Source organism: Cryptomeria japonica, chromosome 11 (assembly GCF_030272615.1).
Source record: "Cryptomeria japonica chromosome 11, Sugi_1.0, whole genome shotgun sequence".
NCBI lineage: Eukaryota > Viridiplantae > Streptophyta > Pinopsida > Cupressales > Cupressaceae > Cryptomeria > Cryptomeria japonica.
Window position 1 is genome coordinate 385543830 of NC_081415.1, and position 22660 is coordinate 385566489.

At 35.7% G+C, this 22660-nt stretch overlaps 1 protein-coding gene across 1 annotated transcript in view; it reads right to left on the bottom strand.

The window, feature by feature from the left end:
• Positions 1-948: 948 nt before the first annotated feature.
• Positions 949-22660, bottom strand: part of LOC131071622 (NADP-dependent D-sorbitol-6-phosphate dehydrogenase) — a 37488-nt gene continuing 15776 nt past the window's right edge. Inside the window, exons 2-6 of the mRNA XM_058007550.2 lie at positions 2528-2622; positions 2283-2400; positions 2041-2173; positions 1730-1949; positions 949-1657 (exon numbers count right to left, since the gene is read on the bottom strand). Of these exons, the coding sequence (XP_057863533.1) occupies positions 1427-1657; positions 1730-1949; positions 2041-2173; positions 2283-2400; positions 2528-2622 (797 nt within the window). The 3' untranslated portion in view covers positions 949-1426. The remainder of the gene's footprint in view (positions 1658-1729; positions 1950-2040; positions 2174-2282; positions 2401-2527; positions 2623-22660) is intronic.

Consider the following 22660-nt stretch of genomic DNA (forward strand, 5'->3'; position numbering starts at 1 on the left):
CCTTCTCTTATCTCTATTTTTGTAAGGTTAAGTAGTAGTATTACTAACCAATTCTGCTTTGTAACTATCATCCCACTGAAAAAGTGGAAGAGGCTAGCTTGCCGCCTACTGTCAAACAACTTTGTAATTTCAATCCTCCCATTGCATAAGTGGTCGAGTGATAGTTATGTGTAATGGTCCTCCCGTTGCATAAGCGGTCGAGTTGAGCTTGTTATGTAATTGCAGTTCTCCCACTGAAATATTGCGGTTGAGTGATTCTTATTTTGTGCATCTCACTTGGCTAGTTCACCGCCAAGTTTCCTTGTTTTCCCGCTGGATAAGCGGAAGGGGCTGGCTTGCCGCCCAAGCATTGCATTGTATTTCAGTTTCTTAAGCTAATGATCCCCTCAACACCGTATGCTCTCACCTTCCCACATTGGGCACTTTGTGATCAAAAAGTGGAAGGGTTACTTTCCCAACATGTTTCAGTTTATGATTTCTAACCTTAACGGGCTAATTTCTTGTTGATGTTATTGTTGGCCTTAAAAATCAAAAAAAAAATAACTGGGATATTACATCCATATAACCAAGCTTTCAGTTGCAAGGGTATTTTCTATAACATCTTTTGGCCCGCAGCAAATGTAGTCCATTAAGGTAATCAGACGAGCATCTGAATCTGTTTAAAGCCTTTTAAGAAATGCCTTCCATATCAATGATGCAGCCAATTTTACAATTCTTCAAGTTAGAGCACTTGAAAGAAAAAAATTATCGTTCTAATCATTAAGGGCAGTCAATTGACACCAACCATCACCATCTCCTAAGTGGTTTGGCATACAGACTTTCCCATCACCGCTGAACATATTAATATACATGTTGTCTCTCACAAAAGCAAGGTTCGTGACTCTATCTATATTTCACTGTTATTGCTAATTGGTAATTACTAATTAGTAATAATTACGGCTAACAGCATACAACAAATTTTTGTATCATCATATTCCAAATCTCCAGTGACTAGTAATTATATTAACAGGCTACAAGGAAAAAGAAAAAGAAGCCAATTTTTAAACCAGTCATTTTTTAAATTCGACTAGTCTACTTATCTTGGAAGATTACAACAACTTAGCTTTCTAAAGTAACTAACTGCGTATCAAAATTTATCTGATACGACAGAAAAGGAAGATTTATCATCTAAACAATCTAAATGGGATATAGGGATACAATGTTTCCATGGCTTTCAAATATCAGTTTCTTGGACACCTGGAGTTCACATTCTATTTCCTTTTTACAGCTTCCAATTATGAAATTTATGTATGTTTAATGTCGCAAGAAAATATCATCCCTAGGAATCTTTCGTGACCGTTTTTCACAAGGATCTTATTAATGTGATAAAGATGATTCAGGGAACTCAGATTTCTCTTAAAAGAAATACCAAACTCATGCCTAAAACTTAAGCATAAAGATCAATCCCCCAAAACTTTCCAGGGTTATTGGTGCGGAGTTTGCGATCCATGAGCTTGATTGCCTCCATATCCCCCTTTGAAAGCTCAAAATCAAAAATATCAATATTCTCCTTCAATCTTTCCATTTTGCTAGACTTTGGGATGACATTTGTATTCCTTTGAATGCCCCACCGCAGTGCAATTTGTGCTGCAGTTTTGTTGTATTTCTTGGCTAGAGTCTGAAATCACAACAGTTTGTAAATGACAAGAAATTGTTTCATCAAAAAAGAATTGAATGTAGAAGTGGATACCTGAAGACACGGATCTTCCAAGCAAGATACGGAACCAAACCATTCTATATTGGCTGTACCACCTCCAAGAGGAGTATGAGCAGTGACAGCGATTTTATGCTTCTGACAGAACTTCAGTAGACACTGTCTCTGAAAATAGGGATGTGTCTCAATCTGATTGACAGCAGGTTTTATTTTTGAGTAGGCCAGGCAATCTCGAGTCAGATAAATGTCATAATTGCTGCAAATCAACAATCAGATACTTTAGTCTGTGTAAACACTTCTAACCCTATTTATCCTGATAAATGGTAATGAGGTAACTCACACTTTACCTGATACCAATGCTTCGGACCAAGCCTGCAGAAACCAAGTCCTCCATGGCATGCCATGTAGTTTCCAGAGACACTGTAATATCTATATCCAACACACCATCCTCATCTAAGGCACTATCAGTTGTTCCAACCCCTGTCATTTTTTAACAATGTTTGAAAGCAAGTTATTGAGGTATTGTAATTCAGTCTTATCTAGACACTGTAAAAAGTACGTGATCAAATGCTCAGGAAACAGTTAAAACCTGTGTGCCGTGTTGCTACTGGAAAATGAACCAAGTATAGATCCAAATATTCAAGCTGTAGGTTCTTCAAACTGTCCTTACATGCTTCAAGAACGTGTCCATGATCTGAATTCCAGAGCTGACATAAAAAGCAACAGATTATATCTTCATATAGAAGAATGCTTGGAATGTACTAAGTACTTAGACCTAATATTTTTGTAGAGCCCTAGCTGAGAGAAAATCCTCAGTAAAGATATCCAATGTACCTTCGTAGTGATAAAAATATCTTCCCGTTTGACGAGGCCCTGCTGGAAGGCCTCAGCAAGTGCTTGCCCAACTTCCTTTTCATTCTTGTAATCAGCTGGAAACATTCAAACAAATCTCCGTCAGTTTTCACCAAGAAGATATGATGCTAGCATATTAACATGGCATTGCTAAACTTTAATTTGCACATATTATTATCAATCCAGTATAAAAATGATGCCAGAACTCTTTATTTGCCTCACAAAGTTGGCAGGCAACCTGCCAAAGAATGTTCAACAATATTTCAAGAGGAACAGCACACTCATCAAAAAGATCTTGGAACTCTGAAAAAATATAACTACATATGACATTATATGCAACACAAACAACTATCAATGACATGCTACCACAAGTAAAACCCAATTAACATTTGAAACTGTTTGGCACTATTTTCAGAGCTACCGAAGTTTTAAGTCATTTGCAAAAGCATATCCCAAATTTATAGGAAATCCCATCATTTAATCATTTTGCAAAACATTAGTTCTGCGAGATAATATCGTTGCTATACTGTACATTTCTTCAATTTCCTTCTACACAACTAAAAGGATAAAAATCAAATCATTGCTACTAGTTTTGCTCAGATCAAAGTCAACTGCATATAGAATGAACATTGATAAATATTAGAATCTTAGATATTAAACATCAAATATTTATTATTAATTTATTAGTAGTGACTAACAGAAAATAAAATATTAATGAAGATTTTGGTCTCTTATTCTGTGACTTAGAGGCAGAGCAAAGAAATATAATTTGCATAATCCCTCGCCTATGAGGAAAAAATTAATGTTAAACAATGTAAACATAAATAAAGGGGATAAACCTGAAGCCAATGTTGCCAGTTCATTTTCTGGTTCAGGGTTTATGTTTGGCAGTTCAAAATTTCTTTTTCTTTTTCCCAGGTTCAGTACAGCTGGGTTCAACATAACTAACCATAATTTGAACAAAACGTACATAACTAACCATATTTTCTATGTTACAGAGTTCGTCCCCTAGGATGCCGGATCCAGGTCCAGTTTGAACCCAGTTTAGATGCGAGTTCGGTTCCCCTGCAGATACAAGCAGGGTGTGCCATTTTGGGGCCTGGTTAATCCTGGGCGAACCCAGATGCCTGGGCACCAAAAACAAACAAATATTTGCAATTTTTAAGCCATTTTTGGCACCCAATTTGACTTCAATGCCATGGGAACCTTAAAAATGACTATTAAAACCATAGCAAAGATACTCACATGGACTCACCCAGAATAATACATGAAATATAACATTTAAGTATGTGTGACTTATACTTTTAAGTTATATTTCATGAATATATTGGCAGTACGTTTGAGAGTGGTTTCAAATCTCTAGGAGTTATCATGCAAATTCTAGGTTTTAGATAGTCAAATTCCAGTAATCAGCAAGTTCCTATTAGCATTCACTCACCCTCTCTATCTCACTCACTTCATCTGCCCTGAACTCTAGACCTATCTCTCTTCCTATCACTCTTCCTCTATCCCCTCTCTCTATCTCACTCTCTCTTCTCTCCCCCGAGAGCCAGACCTATCTTGTCATAGCCAAAGCATATGGTATGATCATGATGCTATGATTACAATTTTATGGTAGTTTTGTTGTTTATATGATGCTATGTGATATTCTAGTCTTATTTCATGCTTCTAGGCTGCACACATACACACATATATATGATTTTTACATTGTTTTTGCACTAACGAACCCAAAACCCAATTTCAAATTTTTCCTGAACCGGCGAACCGGGTCCTTGAACCCAAATCTGAACCCAAACCCAAACCGCCAACTTGAACAAAACCTACAAAATTTAAATATAGAATTGAGAAAACCACAGGTAATTGATAGTTCAATGTCAACTGTCAAATCATGGACTATGTTATCGGATTCGCCAGGAACCTTGGATTGATCCAAACTGATCCAATCCGGATTCTAATCCTGGTCTGTATCCAGCCTGTGTTTGGCCAGGGTCTGTCCCAGGCCAAAAATTGCATTTTCTTTAGAGGAAAAAATTTAAGAATGTTACTAAGCCTTAAAACACTAAAAGCGCATCTTCTGAAGAATTTGGAGCTTGATTAAAAGAAGTAAAATTATGAAAAATGGTCTGCACCATGAAGGTCATCGTGCAGAGTCAATGGAAGCAGATATGGATATAGTATCAGAAATGGACACAGAATCAGATACAGACATAGTATCAGATTTGAACAAGGTGAATTTTTAAGATCCCTTAAAAGAGATATAGTTAGATTCGGATATTATAGAATTTAGAATATATCCTTCTATTTACAGTGTACACATCTAAGGGTATATAACATAACTTCAAGAAAAATTATTATATATAGTTAGGCAGCTAAGAACCGCAAAACATGGCATTAAGAACAGATTCTAGTTACATATAGTACACCAAATCCTTCATAAGAGACATTAACTGTCACATTTTACCAAAAACCTCCTCCTATTTATCATTTGATAAACTGTATCCAAGTTCCATACAACCAGCAGATGTACAAAAAGATTGTAAAGATAAAGAAAAAACTGGCTGCTGGGGGTAAATTACACAGGCCTCCAGCAGCCTACACAAGCTTAAACGTCACTAACAGCATTACTCAACTCGTCCTCATCTGAAGCCAAAGAATCACAGCATTTTTCATTACCCCACTCCTTACCAGCAGTCAATTTCACATCAAGCACATCTACAATTTCTTTTAGCATTTAGGCCCTTCTGCAGTTTTCCCAGCCTGTCCATGAGATAAGTGGTCTAAATAGCAGTCATGGAAAGCTTCATTCTAGTTGCTGACCCCTAAAACATCTTCATAAAGTATAAAAGCTCCAGTTGCCATAGACATCATCGTTGCACAACTGAGCGCCTGTGCAACATCAAACACAATCTTTTTGCCAATAGATTGTCCTGGATTGAAGTGTAGTGAACCCATGGCTTCTCTCAGAACAACAAAGCATTCATCCATATCCTTTGCCAAACTCTACATTCGAAGCACCCAGATACACAAGTCAGGATTAGAAATTTCCTTTTCCATGCATTCTGCAAAGTTCTCCACCAACCTACCAGCACCCTCCCAACTTCTACATGTTTGCTTTCTGATTATCTACTCTGCCTCATCTCACTCTTTGCTTGCCCTTCCTTTTCTCACTGCTCTTTGCCTCCACGATTTTCAAATTTGGTATGGGAATGAAGATGCAAAGCCTTACAGTAGCCTTATCTTATACTGATGTGTGATAGCAAATATTAAAGATTACAGTCATTTTGCAACAATCAGCCCATCCCTTTTATCGTCGTACCACCTTACATGTAGGGAAGGAGTGGTTATTTCAGCATGTCGATTAAGGCACGGCATGCAGCAGCCTTATGCCTTGCCTTCTCACAGTGCCTAGCCAGCTAAACAAGTGTTAGAAAGTGCAAGATGGTTCAAGCCAACCATTTTGGAATCGCATGCCAACAGTCAAATACTGTTGACCACATCAGCAATCCCAAAACACCAAAAAATAATAACTCTTGCCCCTTATAAAGCACCTCCTTCTACTTCCTGCCTTGAGTCGTTGACTATACACCTCAGAACTTCATCCAAGAAAATACTGCCCATTCCTAGAATTGCCTTATTTTCCAATCAGTCCAACCCCATATTTTGCAGCCCAATCTACAACACATGTTCCTTTCCTCTTAACGTGGGTGAATGAGGTGCTTTCAAACCTACCAAAAATCGATCTTGCCTCGCTAAGAATATTATCTAAAAGCCATGTTTTACAAAGGTACATTCAAGGAATAATGGGAGATGTCTTTGCGTACCTCTTTACACATGATACATCTAGAAGGCCCATTCCACCCCATAGTTTCAATCTATCCCACATGAGGGCTTTGCCCTCTGCAGTGATCCATAGAAAAGTGTATGCCTTGGTAAGACTCTTACCCAAATTTTGTCCCCTAGGAGGAGAGGATGGCAGACTTCTTTTGTTAAGGTTCCATAAGCCTCCTTTAATGTAACCTCTCCCAAGCTGCTCCTACTCCAAATTAGTTTGTGTTCATTAGTTTCATAAAAAATAGGCCATTTCTTCAAAAGAACTATGAGTTGTTTATGAGTGCTCTCCAATTCTTCTAGAGGTTCTTGTAAGTCTACTCATTTCAAGTCTACTTCAAATTCCATAATATAATCTTTGACCCAAGGTCCATACATTTCTCTAAGGATTAAGCCTAGGACCTTATGTTCCAAATATTCATCAAGGGGTTTATTTAACAGCCATGGATCAAACCAAAAATTGATACTATTTCCATTACTGAGTTTCCACCTAGGATCATCTTTAACCAAAGGCCTGCAGCTTCCCAAAAAAATACATTTCCCAGATCCTTCTCCTTCCCTATTCTGATCTCTTATGTATTTAGAGTGAAGTGGCTTACTCTATAATCTGCCTTTTTCTTAGTTCATTCTCCATAACAATTTCATTCCTAAGGTTATGTTCATTTTCTTCTCGGATCCTAATCCTCCCTCTTTTTTGCTCAAACAGTTATTGGCCCATTTGACTGTCGTATTTCCTTCTATCCGCCATGCCACTCCAAAAAGAAATCCTCTGTATGTGCGTTACTGCTTTAGCAATTTTCCTTAGTAACCTGAAAATACACATTATGTATACTAGGATGGCAAATAGAGATGCTTTTATGAGCTAGATCCTTCCTACTAATGATAGCCATTTTCTTCTACATGAAAATAATTTTTTTTAAACCCTATCCACCAAGGACTTCCACATGTCAAGGGAAGCCTTTTCCATCAATAGCATTCTCAGATATGTACTAGGGAATCTGGCCATCTCGAAGCCAAAAATATGTTGTATGTTTATCGAATCCTCATTGTAGTCCTTGAGGGAGTAAATTTTGATTTCTATATGTTGACTTGCTAACCTACAGCCTTTTTGTATTTATCTAAAATTTCTTAAAACCTCTGGGTTCCCTAAAGGTTGCCTCACCAAAAAGAGTGTCATTCAAAAATTGTAGATGGGTAATGTTATCTAATCTCAAAGAGACTTGCAATCCATTGACAATCTAGCCTCAAAATTTGCTTTAATGGCCCATCCTAAAGATCCTGCTATAATAAGGAAGAGAAAAGGTGAGAGAGGATACCCCACTTCAATCCTCACTTGGATTGAAAATAATTTGTTGAGGTACCTTTAATCAAAAGATAATGAGGCAGTAGTGTAATGTCACCTTTTAGGCTTTTTCTGATCCATTCTGACATTATTGGAAACTACAACTTTCTTGGAGAACCATAGCTTTCTTAGAAAGAAATTTTAAAAGCATCAGCGAGTTCTTGGTGCCAAGACGTGCACAATGGTACTTTTTGTGTGTGAATCCAACATTTTGGGAGCACACTAAACTTCATGGAGATGTCCATCATCTTTGGATAAGGCCAACTTCTGTGGACTATAAAGTCTTATGTAGTTAAGGTGTTGGTGGAATTATCAAACAATTTAATTATCTTAGTTTAAAATTCTCATAAGACATTAAGATTATTAAAAGGGAAAATTAATTAAATAATTAAATATTAAAATTGTCAAAAAAGTAACATTAAATGACAACTTGTGTTTAATTATTTAAAAAGTTTTTTTGAAGTGTGCACAAAAAGTGTTGCTAGACTCAAGGTGCTAAAAGTGGTGATAAGAACACTTCATGTTAGATTATTACTAAGGGAAAAAATATTAAAATAACGTAATGTTCTTTAATGGTCATCTTGTTTAGATTAGTTAGTTTCTATTTTCGCATTCAATTCTCTATTGTTTCGTTTAGAAACATCATCTTCTACTTTTCTATTTAAGGAGACTTCGTCTCCATTGTTTAATAACATTGATTATTTGAACATGGTATCAGAGTGGGTTAATGGGGTTCTTTAAGATATGGCGAATTTTTTAATAAAAATTTATGAGCCTCCTCCTTGGAATTTATTCCAAAAAAAATTTAACTGTTTTTTAATGAAAAAACGACTCTACAAATCGTGTTTGTTCCAAGTAGTTCGTGGGCATCTTCTTTGTTCATGCGTTTTTGTCTGCATCGTGAAGTTTTTTTTTGCAGATTTATTTCACGCAACCTGTTTATTTGCACGTGTCTATTTGCACGCAGCTTCTTTCACTATGTTTCATGGCCTAAGGTCGTGTTTTGAGGTCGGCGGCGTTTTTGAGAAGCGGCGTTTTCTAGCTCTTTTTTTGCATGCGAAAGGTTTTACTTCGGCTACTGTGTGCGCCTAACCTGCATTGAGATTGTGTCGGCCCTACTTTCTACGCATTTTTTTTTCACAATTTCTCATTATTATTTTTTCACGCACGAGTTCTCCAGGCGGCACGATTTTGTTTACCCGCGACCTGTGTTTGTTTGTGGGTTTTTTTTTTGACTTCTCTGATGGGTTTGAAGTTTTGTTGTGTTTGAGGGTTCAAGAGTTGCAGACGGATTCTTTATTTTCTGCAATCTACGACTTGTTTTTCTCAACCACAAAACCTTATTTTTGCGACTTCTAGATCCATATATGGTTTTTTTCACATTTTTCCTCAAAAATGTGGTGTTTTATTTCGGGTTTTATAATTTTTCACCTCAAAAAATGAGGATTATTATTTCCTCAAAAATTATATTCTATGTTTTCTGAATTTTCTCCACAAAAAATCATGACAGGGTTTTGATCAATTTTTTTCCTCAAATCATGTTTCATCTATAATTCGCAAAGTTCGCGTGGGATTTTAGTTATTTGGGTTTTTCTAATTTTTTGGTCTTGAAAAAAAAAATTATATGTAAAGGTTTATAATTTTTCTCTCAAAAATTGTGACAAATCTTCCTGTTATATAGGGTTTTTACTGTTTTTGCCACAAAAACGATGATTTGTAACTTCAGTTTTTAGGGTTTTTTAAAAAAAAATTCCACAAAAATCGTGCTTTGTTGCAGTTTGTTTTGGGTTGCACCTAGAGTTGCTGGGGCGAACATCTGCAAACATGGTATCTTGCAATCTGTTTTGGAGTTGCTAGAGCGAATAGTGCTCAGTGCTCAGTGCTCATGTGCAAAAGTTTTTGTGGTTTTTGACAAAATCGTCTCTTTTGCTCTTTGGAGGGTTTGTTGATTTTTCCTGAAAATCGTGGTTTTAGTTTAAGAAGCTATTCTCGGTGTCTCTAGCTATAGGGAGGGATAGTTTTTTTGTTTTCCCAAGATCAGGTTGGAAGGTTTCTGATTATCTTGATCATTAACATTCTGCATATCCAAGGAGGGTCTCAGTAGCAGCAGAGTGTTATGAAGAGAAGGGGCAGCCTTCTTTGTGTTTGTGATCAAAAGACCTGCAATTGTCTTTTGTAGGGTTGTTAGGACGATGACCATTAAGAGAGGGTATTAAAATTATGTAATGTTTTTTAATGGTCATCTTGTTTGGATTAGTTAGTTTCTATTTTCGCATTCAGTTAACGATTGTTTCGCTTAGAAACATTGTCATGTACTTTTCTAATTAAGGAGACTTCGTCTCCATTGTTTAATAACATCAGTTTTGAACAAAAATGCTTTTACAAAAAAAAGAAAAAAGTGTTCTTTTAAAAAGTTACAAAAAAGTAAAACAAACACTTCTTTCCTAAAATAGCTCTAAAAAAGTTATAAAAGGAGAGTTTTCAAAACAAAACATTGCATTCTTCTTTAAGTTATTTCATTTCTCAAGAACGAACCCACGCTCATCTCCATTTCCCAAGGACGAAATCCTTCAGAAATTTGAAAGCTTTAAGGATGAAAACCCTCTCAATTTTCAAAGTAATTCCATCCAAGGATTACGTATGCAACAAATATTGGTTTGGGGGACAAAAGCCCTCATTACATTTCAAGTGGTTTCATGCAAGAATCACTATTTTGTTGAAAGTTGCTGACTGAGTTTCCAATTCAGTGGGTATTTGGTTGTGTTTTGTGGCTTAGTCACAGCATTCACCGACTTTCAAGGAAGAAATTCGAAATCTAGCATACTTCATGAAAATCTCTAAAATTCGTTTAAGTTTGCCCCAAACTTGTACTGAGAAGGGCCTAAAGTTTGTTTATTAAAAAATATCTTTAAAACACAGTGGATACTCGAAACCCAAGGGAGCGATTCCAGATCAGCAATTCAAAACCTTGGAGATTGCAGGTCATGATCACGTCCCCTCAATTATTTTTGTCCACTGAATAAAAGCCACACTATTAAAAGGCCCCTATTAATATATTGTATCTATTGAATATATTTTATTTTGTATCTATAGGTCTTCTCATTTCATTTTGTTTTATAGGAATTAACAGGAATGGATGGTTTTTAAAAGAGGGCCCCAATCTTCTATTTTATATAAAATTTAATATATTAACGTATCAATATTGTTTAATTTTCTTTTGTTTTCATCTTCTTTAATATATAATGTTAAACATTTAAATTTAATATTTAAAAATATATTTTTTAGATTTTTAATTATTAATATATATAAAATATAAAATTTAATATATTTATTAGAGTTCACTTATTTTAGTAATTTTGTAGAATTTTTATTTATATTAGTCAAATGTAATGTCGAACAATTTTCCAGAATTTTCTCCCTTTGCCGAACTTCATCCAAATTTTATTGTTCCCAAACACGAATTCCAATTCAAACCTTGTGACTTAGGTTTGTGGTTTTCAGTATTTTGAGTTTGCAGAGATATTCACAGTTTCCAAATTGGTGTGTGATTTCAGTGTGTTTTTGTTTTCCATGTTGCTTCTAGTTATGATTTCAGATTTAGGTTATCGTGATTATGTTGTTTGTTGGTCACATAAAAAAAACAGATTTTTATCAGTTTTTTGAGAATTAATCAGCTTTAGAATTTTTTTCAGCCAACTGTAGCTTTTGAAAGGAGTTAATTTTATGGAGTTAACTTTATGAGTGCCATAAAATATGTTGAAATGATTAGCTAGTTCGGATCATATTTTAATGATGCCATGTGGCAATTAAAATATTATCTTATTGTAATAAGGTTAAAGTAATTTATGTCTAATAGGGCTAGGCCCAAATGTAATGTGTGGTTCATGTCTAATAGGGCTGGGCCCTAAAAGGAAACGTGGCTCAACTTGCAAGTTATGTAGGCCCCAAATTTGGGTGCCAAAAGTGCAAGTTAAATATGTAAAATAAAGGTAATTTGGCAAAAGCCGACTTGGGAAAACTTGAGCATGAATTCATTCTACACAACCATATCCTTATCAAGTGCGATCAGCCTTATGCAAGAACAGACAGCGAATCTGGCATGTTAGAGAGCGAATCCATTGGACAACTTGCTGGGCAAGGTGGTGCGCTATACTTCAGTGATCTTCCTCTTCAAGTGGTGTCGACATTCTGCTCTATCTGAAGACATACTACAGCTGCATATTCTAGGTTCAGTCTGCCCTAGATTGGCACTCAATCAAATAAGTAATCTGATTCATGTAATCTGCTTATAAATAAGGAACTGATCTGAATCTTTGATGCTGGGTTTTTCCTCCAAGAGGGAGGTTTTCCCAAGGTACTTGTGTCTTGTGTTGTGTGCTTTTATTATTATTTCTGCTTATTCTCAATCTGATTATAATTTAAGTAACTAGATTAACATCTGATTGCCTAAAATCAACAAAATATGCTGCCTTTAAGGTGATATTGATGGATACTAGCTATCAATAATTGATTTCTATGAATTGCAACATTTTTGTGATGGCTTGCAGCTTGCTGTTCCATTATACCAGTCCTTAACTATTTCTATATTGTCTCGTAAAACTCATAGAGCCATCCAGTTCAGTTTGCAGCAGTATATTTGTTTGGTTATATTCATTCTCGTTAATCATGCAAAATAAATTAATGGTTAACAGGCAGGTCAGCAATGAGGCATCGACATCTTCCACGTATTACATCACTCAAAGGTTTCACATCTCACTTCTGGTAATATTTTGTTTTCTTTCAGTTTCATGCGAACCATTTGACAAAATACTCATTCATTTTGTTGTATAGAAATTAACAGGAATAGATGATTTTAAAAGAAGGCCCCAATCTTCTATTGTTTATAAAATTTAATAATTAAAACGTATCAATATTGTTTTATTTTCTTTTGTTTTTATCTTCTTTAATATATTAATGTTATATATTAAAATTCAATATTTTAAAATATATTTTTTGGTTTTTAATTAATTATATATCAAATATAAAATTTATTATATTTAATTAAGTTTATTTATTTCAGTAATTTTGTAGATTTTTTCTTTATATTAGTCGAATTTAATGTCGAACTTTTTTCCCAAATTTTTTCACTTGCCATACTTCATCCGAATTTTATTATTGCCGAACATGAATTCAAATTCGAACCTTGTGACTTAGGTTTGTGGTTTTCAGTATTTTGTGTTTGCAGAGATATTCAAAGTTTCCAACTTGCTGTGTGATGTCAGTGTGTTTTTGTTTTCCATGCTGCTTCTGGTTATGATTTCAGTTTTCGGTTATCATGATTATTTTGTCTGTTGGTCACATTAAAAAAAAAAAGATTCTTCGTCAGCTTTTTGAGACTTAATCAGCTTTAGATTCTTTTTCAGCCAACCAAAGCTTTTGAAAGGAGTTAACTTTATGAGTGCCATAAAATAAGCTGCCTTTAAGGTGATATTGATGGATACTAGCTATCAATAATTGATTTCTATGAATCGCAACATTTTTGCGATGGCTTGCAGCTTGCTGTTCCATTCTTGAGCAGTTGTTCAGTTGGTTAGTAATACAAACCAGCTTGCTAAGGCAGTTCAGTCCTTAACTATTTCTAGATTGTGTCATAAAACTTATAGAGCCATCCAGTTCAGTTTGCAGCAGTATATTTGTTTGGTTATATTCATTCTCGTTAATCATGCAAAAATAATTAATGGTTAACAGGCAGGTCAGCAATGAGGCATTGACATCTTCAACATATTACATCACTCAAGGTTTCACATCTCATTTCTGGTAATATTTTGTTTTCTTTCAGTTTCATGCCAACCATTTGACAAAACACTCATTCATTTTGTTGTATAGGAATTAACAGGAATAGATGGATTTTAAAAGAAGGCCCCAATCTTCTATTGTTTATAAAATTTAATATATTAAAACGTATCAGTATTGTTTTATTTTCTTTTGTTTTTATCTTCTTTAATATATTAATGTTATATATTTAAATTTAATATTTTAAAATATATTTTTAGATTTTTAATTATTAATATATATATAAAAAAATATAAAATTTATTAAATTTATTAAATTTTATTTATTTTAGTAATTTTGTAGATTTTTTATTTACTTTTCCCCAAAAAATTTCACTTGCCAAACTTCATCCAAATTTTATTGTTGCCGAACACGAATTCAAATTCGAACCTTGTGACTAGGTTTGTGGTTTTCAGTATTTTGGGTTTGCAGAGATATTCAAAGTTTCCAATTTGGTGTGTGATTTCAGTGTGTTTTTGTTTTCCATGTTGCTTCTCATTATGATTTTAGTTTTAGGTTATTGTGATTATTTTGTCTGTTGATCACATAAAAAAAACAGACTTTTAGTAGCTTTTTGAGAATTAATCAGCTTTAGATTTTTTCTCAGCCAACCATAGCTTTTGAAAGGAATTAACTTTACGCGTGCCATAAAATAAGCTGCCTTTACGGTGATATTGATGGACACTGGCTATCAATAATTGATTTCTATGAATTGCAACATTTTTGAGATGGCTTGCAGTTTGTTGTTCCATTATTGAGCAGTTGTTCAGTTGGTCAGTAATGCAAACCAGCTTCCTACAGCAGTTATATCAGTCCTTAACTATTTCTAGATTGTGTCATAAAACTCATAGAGCTATCCAGTTCAGTTTGCAGCAGTATATTTGTTTGGTTATATTCATTCTTGTTAATCATACAAAAAAAAAATTGTTTACAGGCAGGTCAGCAATGAGGCATTTGACATCTTCAACATATTACATCACTCAAAGGTTTCAAATCTCATTCCTGCTAATAATTTATTTTCTTTCAGATTCAAAATTATGGAAATATGTATCTAAGTTTGGTTCAAATATGTTTGTCAATGAATATCATTCACTACAGTAATAATCCCAGATGTATTCCACCAGATTCTTTCATTTCCAAGTACTTTCTTTGTAATAGATCCTTGGACAGTATTACCACCAGATCCCATTTTATTTTCTATCATTCTTTGCCTTGCATGGTGTGAACCGGAATTGAGTGAAATAATCTACCATTTTGGCACTGACGATTGCAAAAATAATTGGGATTTAAGCTAATGCCCTGTGAGGGTTGTTAATTCTTGTAACGTCGGTCGTACCATTTCCGATACATGAATTAATTATATGTTAACATAGTAGTATATACATTAACAATAAACTATAAATAAATATCGAATTAGGGTGTTTGCCACCGGTCACACCCCTTCTTGTCATTGGGCTGAGATCAAACGATTTATCATAAATCGCAATCAGTCAAGCAAATAATTTGTTTTGTTAATGTGCAGTGATATTAGGAGTGGTACGTAGGAAGAGATGTGTCTTCCCACGTGGGAAGACACATCTCTTCTCTACGTACCCTCTCGTTCACTTAGATATATAACATGCATCCAACGGGGAGGAGGACAATACTGAAATTAATAAGTGTTGTGCTTCCTTCATTCGCACTACTGCAGTTCGAAGTAAATTCCAGACTATACCTTTCATCTGTTCTAGCCTCTTGATCACAGAATTTAATTAAATTTAACATGGTATCAGAGCTAAGTTAAGGAAGATCAAATTAATTCTGTAATGATCATATAGACATTCACCCGGCTCTTAGTAGATCACATTCCTATAATCCTAATGGCAACCGGAGTTAGGTTTGAAGATCGACTAGATGGAGCATCAAATTTTGTATCTTGGAAATTCAGGATCATGCTTGTTTTGAAAGAAAATAAAATTGACTCCCATGTCAAAAGTGAAATTCCTGAACCCTCTGATGATACGGAGAAAATTCAGTGGAGCAAGGACAGTGAGAAGGCTCTTAAGATAATTGTGGATTCAGTGAGAGACCACATTGTGCCAATTATTTCTAAATATGAGACAGCCTTTCAGATGTTCAAAGCCCGAGCTGACATTTATGAAATCAACAACACTAGCAGGGCTCTCACCTTGAAGAATCAACTACACCATATAAAGATGAATAAAGGAGAGACAGTTACATCCTATTTCTTGAGGATCACTGAGCTTAGGGATCAACTATCCACTATTGGACATCTAGTAGACAACAAAGAAATTGCTATGATGGCCCTAAATGGACTTCCTACCTCATGGGAATCGTTCATTCAAGGAATCAGTGCTCGTTCTAAATTTCCTAAGTTTGATAGATTGAAAACCGATTGCATTCAAGAGGAATCTCAGCTTGTCACAAGAGGAATAAAACAAAACAATGGCAATGAGGACATTCAAGTTCTAAACTCAAATTCCCACAAGAAAGGAAAGAAGAAATTTAAGAGAAAAAGGGACAACGGCTCAAATGGAAAGAGGTCTTCAAAGAAGAAGGGAGACATTTCTGAAGTACAATGTTTCAGATGTGACCAATATGGGCACTATGCAATGAAGTGTCCAGACAGGATCAAGCAACAGGCTTCAATGGTAGAAGTTAAGAAAGGGAGTGATTTTGAGAGACTAGTCTTCTACTCAGCCCTCTCTAGTCAAGTCACCTCCAGTTCCAACACATGGGTGATTGACTGCGGAGCATCTCGACACATCACTGGATTTTGTGAGCACCTAAATACACTTGTGGAAAATTCAAATGAAGAAGTGACAATTGGTGATGACTCAAATTATCCAATTATGGGAATAGGAACCTGCAATATCAACCTAAAGTCAAGCATATCCCTATAGCTGACTGGAGTTCTATTTGTACCTGGTATAAAGAGAAACCATGTCTCAGTTTCTGCACTTGAAGATAAGGGTTACAGATTAACCTTTATGGAAGGAAAGGTACTTGCTTGGCGAAAGAACTCCACCATCAAGAAAGCCCACACCATTGGAGTAAGACAAGGGAGCCTCTACAAACTTTGCACCACTCCACCTCAAACCTTGATTCATGAGACTCCAGATTCGAATGAACTTTGGCACAAAAGATTAGGACACCTTCATTTCCATGCCCTACCTAAGAGAAGATGGTGATTGGCTTACCCAAGCTAAGTCGCAGTTCTGAAGGAGCATGCAAGGGGTGTGCCTTGGGAAAGAATACTAAAGGGTCTTTCAATTCTAGCAACAGTAAATCCAAAAATGTATTAAAATTAGTTCATTCTGATTTATGTGGACCCATGTCTGTACCCTCCTTAGGAGGATTTTTATATTATGTAATATTTGTAGATGATTATTCTAGGAAGACCTGGAAATATTTTCTAAGGTACAAAGAGTCTGAAGAAATCCTTTCTAAATTTAAGGAATTCAAAGCTCTTGCAGAAAACATGACAGGTAAGAAAATCATAACCTTAAGAATAGACAATGGGGGGGAATACACTTCTGATATGTTTAAAGATTATTGTATAAATGTTGGGATTAAGAGGGAGTTAACTGTACCTTATAACCCACAACAAAATGGGGTAGCTGAAAGAAAGAATAGGACTATAGTAGAAGCTGCTAGGGCTATGTTGTTTGACCAAAATATAGAAACCTCATTTTGGGCTGAAGCATCTAGGACAGCCGTGTACATTCAAAATAGATGTCCTCATTCTCTTCTTGATAATAAAACCCCTGAAGAAGCCTTTACTGGTAACAAACCTGACATAAGTCATCTCCGAATCTTTGGGTGTCGACTCTATATTCATGTTCCCAAAGAAAAGAGATCAAAATTAGAACCTTATGGAAAGAAAGGAGTATTTGTTGGGTACAATGAAACCTCTAAGGCTTACAGAGTATACATACCTGGACAAAGGCAAATTGAACTAAGCAGAGATGTCATCTTTGAAGAAGACATAGCATTCAGGAGGTCCAAAAGCTCTAATGAATTAGAACACCAAGATCCTCCTACAAGCATGGATGAGGATCCCACCCCTGAGATTCAGAGGGAGACCCCTGAAAACGTTGAGCATGAAGTTCAAGACTTACCTTTAGAAGAACATTATCCCGAAACTAGGAAGAGACCACTTTGGGCTAAAAGGATGCTTCAAGAAGCTGAAAATTATGCTGCTCCAAAGGGGACCTTCAGAGAAAGTAAGAGACCTAACCTATTTTCCAGTTATGCTACCTTGATGAGTGAGACCATTGATGCAGAACCTTACTGTGTTGGAGATGCTCTCAAGCATCGAGTGGAAAGATGCTATGTCAGAAGAGTATCAGTCAATTCTGAAAAATGATGTCTGGGATATTGTGCCTAGGCCTAAAGGCAAATTTGTGGTATCTTCTAAATAGCTCTTCAAAATCAAACATGCAACAGATGGCAGCATTGAGAAACACAAAGCAAGGTTTGTTACCAGAGGTTTCTCACAGAAAGAAGGTATTGACTATGAAGAGACATTTGCTCCTATTGCCAGATACACTTATGTCCGAGCACTTTTGGCTATTGCAGCATCTAAAGGATGGAAAGTCCATCAAATGGATGTTAAGACTGCTTTTCTAAATGGTAAGATTGAAGAAGTTTATTTGGAGCAACCTGAAGGTTTTGTGATTCATAAAGCTGAATCACATGTTTGCAGATTAAAGAAAGCCCTATATGGACTGAAACAAGCCCCCAGAGCATGATATGAAAGAATTGATCACTATCTCTTGGAATTAGGGTTTTCCAAGAATGAAGCAGATCCAAATCTCTACTACAAAGTAATAAATGGTGAATCATTAATTCTTATTCTTTATGTTGATGATCTACTAATCATAGGAGAGGATAATTGTATTTCTCGGTGTAAGAAAGAATTAGCCTCTAAGTTTGATATGAAGGATTTAGGAATTCTTCACTACTTCCTTGGATTGGAAGTTTGGCAGCAGGCAAATGGTATAATCCTTAATCAAGGAAAATACACCATTGATATACTCAAGAGATTTGGAATGATGGATTGTAGATTCATGACCACACCTATGGAGACAAATCTGCACAAGCTAAAGGAAGCAGCTGCAGAATCAGGGTTTGCAGATCCTACCCTCCACAGACAGATTATTGGATCTCTGATGTATTTGGTAAACACAAGACCTGATATATGTTATGTTGTTAATACACTAAGTCAGTTCATGTGTGAACCTAGGGAAATACGTCTTGTTGCTGCAAAGCATATTTTGAGATATCTTCGAGGAACTATTGGTTTTGGTCTGAAATATAAACATGTAGACCTTGACCTACATGGATTCACTGATTCTAATTGGGCTGGAAGCGTAGTTGACAGGAAAAGCACATCAGGATGTTCCTTCAGTTTAGGATCAAGAATGATCTCATGGATATGTAGAAAACAGTCTTCAATTGCTCAGAGTTCTACAGAAACCGAATACATTGCAGCATCCATGGGAGCCAGAGAAGCAGTATGGCTCCGGAAATTGCTTGTAGGACTGTTTGGTCAGCCCTTAAATCCTACTATCATCTATTGTGACAATCAGAGTTGCATCAAGCTTTCAATGTATCCAGAATTTCATGACAAGTCTAAACACATTGAGATTCCTTATCACTATGTTTGAGATATGGTGGAAAGGAATGTGATCCGACTAAATTATATTAGTACAGGTGATCAGATTGCAGACATTCTTACCAAGCCTCTCTCCAGGATCAAGATTGAACACTTTAGAGATAAACTTGGTATGGTTGAAAATGTTATTTAATTTTGAGAGAGAGTCTCATTTATTCTAATATACTAATATATTTAAGATGTTTAATGTGTAAATTCTTTTATTTGTCATGTGTGTGACTCCATGACTTCATGGGCCCTCCTGTGAACATTATTGAAGGGTGACGACTTTTCAATAATGAACACTTGTTTCAAATTGATGTTGTAAGGTGACGATTTTACAATTATCAATTTATCTATCTTGATGGATATCATGTGACTTGATATATGTGGACATGTCATGATAGTATATATCTTTGAGACATTATGGTAGATATTAGTTGGTTATTATCATTAAATAAACCATAATTATGATAGAGATCTTCATGGTGAATATTATGGGTATAATATTTGTGGACATGCCATGAATCATTATCAGTATGGTAGGCATCATGTGACTCGATGCCAGTGCACATACCTTACTTGATAACCATGAGTTATGGTGAGTATCATGAGACTTGATATTCATTGTTGAACCATATCTCTGGATATCACTATGGTGTGATATCTCTTCCCTTCACAATCAATGGATGAATTGTGATTTTTCTCTAACATGAAATGTGTCCTCCCTAGTTAAGAGGGGGTGTTAATTCTTGTAACGTCAGTTGTACCATTTCCAATACATGAATTAATTATATGTTAACATAGTAGCATATACGTTAACAATAAACTATAAATAAATATCGAATTAGGGTGTTTGCCACCGATCACACCCCTTCTTGTCATCGGGCTGAGATCAAACGATTTATCATAAATCGCGATTAGTCAAGCAAATAATTTGTTTTGTTAATGTGCGGTGATATTAGGAGTGGTACGTAGGAAGAGATGTGTCTTCCCACGTGGGAAGACATATCTCTTCTCTACATACCCTCTCATTCACTTAGATATATAACATGCATCCAATGGGGAAGAGGACAATACCGAAATTAATAAGTGTTGTGCTTCCTTCATTCGCACTACTGCAATTGAAAGTAAATTCCAGACTATACCTTTCATTTGTTCTAGCCTCTTGATCACAGAATTTTATTAAACTTAACAAGGGTTATTACAAGTAGAGAGTGGGAAGACACATCTCTTCCCACGTACCCTCTCATTCACTTAGATATATAACATGCATCCAACGGGGAAGAGGACAATACCGAAATTAATAAGTGTTGTGCTTCCTTCATTCGCACTACTGCAGTTCAAAGTAAATTCCAGACTATACCTTTCATTTGTTCTAGCCTCTTGATCACAGAATTTAATTAAACTTAACAAGGGTTATTACAAGTAGAGAGGCAACTATGAACCCAATTCCTCCAATCATCTGAGAACCCAAACATTTCCAAAATCATCATTAGAAAATCCCAGTCTACTCTATCATATGCCTCATTCATCTCTAACTTGAGAAGCATGCCATTCTTCATTCTTCCTCTTATCAACTGAATGGTTTCATGAGTAGTTACAATTCCATTCAAATTTTGTTTACTTGTCAAGAAGCCACTCTATTCTTCTAATATTATATCTACCAAAAAGGGTTTAATTCTATTGGCCATGGCTTTGGTTATGACTTTGTTAATGACATTACATGAGACAATTGTGCAAACGCAATCAAGGTAAGAAGGGTTCAAGGCTTTCGAGATAAGAGCTAGCAAGGTGTTGTTCTAGCTCCTAAGAACTGGTTTCCTCCTACATTCTTCTGCTGCCTACCACATCATTACCAACAATATGCCAAAATTTCAAGAAAAAAACCTACTTGGAAACCATCAAGAGCCAAAGCTTTCTTGGTAGAGAAAATTGCTCACTTAACCTCCTCCAATGTGATGGGTCTCATTAAAGCCAATTTTGTTGGTCACTAATCAATCTAGGGATGTTTTGAAGCAAGTCCTCTTTATCCCCGATTGACCTATCCATACTATACCCAAATATATTTTTAAAGAGAGTAGCCCCCACCAACTTTATTGCCTCGATATCATCTACCTCTTTGCCTGATGACAAAATTATCTGAATGATCTTATTGTATTGTCTTCTAATGTTGGTTGAAAGATGGAAAATTGTGTTTTGATTTCCTTCCTTGAGCCACTTTAATCTAGATTTCTACAACTAGAAGATTTCTTCCATTCTAAGCAATATGTTATTTTCATTAAGGTGTATTGTTTAGATTTTGATTCCTCTATCATGTCTTCACTAGGCAATAGTTCCTTCTAACCTTGATGGGTGTTCCTCCAACTTACTAATTCTTTTGAAAATATTCCCCATCTTCTTCTTGTTCTATTTTGCCCTTGTTCAATTCATCCTATTGAGCAAATATTTTACATCCCATGATTGTTGTGTCCTACCATTCTGACTATAATTTTTGTGCCCTAGATCAGTAATCAGATTTATATCTTTTAATTATGACCTAGTTTGTTAATCAGATTTGTAACATTTTAGTAAACCATAATTCAGTAAACTCATAAATGAAGGAAGTAAACAAGAGACAAACACAAATAACCTGGGAAAACCTCCAAGGAGGAAAAAGCCAGCATTAAAGACCCACAGGTCAGATTATATATTCTCCCTTAATAGCACAATTGCAATACTTGGCTTCCCTTTCAGATCTGATCCCTTTTGTATGACAGATTTGCACTTCTAAGCTCTTCAAGTCTGCACCAAAACGGTCTATGTCCTCTTGGACAAATTCGCACAATCATAGACAAGTTCGCACAATCCTTGTGTAAATTCGCACCTTTTACTTGCAGAGCTAATTCACTGAATACATGAAAGATGATTGAATTGTGTTTGCAAGATGACTTTATTTATATGAGTCCTTGGCCTTTATTGATATCCAAGTCGGCCTCCTTCTTTTGGCGCCAATTTATTATTGTGGCGTGGAGTATTTAGGGAGGCGTGGAAGTATAGGGCTGGGCTTAATCTTGGGGGCACGTTACCCCTTTAGGATAGGGCCCAATCCTAAATGGGTTCGGATGTTGCCTTAAGGCAATCCAAACCCATATTTACCTAGTTACAAACAACACTCCCTCTTAACTAGGGAAGAAGAGAATACATAATCTGAACCTTTAGAGTTCCATCTAGCACACAAGCATAGAATGGATCTAGCACACAAGCATAGAATTACATCTTCCACCTAGCACACAAGCATAGGATAGTTCTAGCACACAAGCATAGAAAGTGTAACACACAAGTGGGTCTTTACATAATTACAATTTTCCATCTAGCACACAAGCATAGATTGGACACAATTCATTCTTGCACACAAGCAAAGAATGATCAAAGTGCTGCAGATAGTCTCACTGAGATTGGAGCTCCCTCTCAATCAGGGTTCTGTTTTCCACAA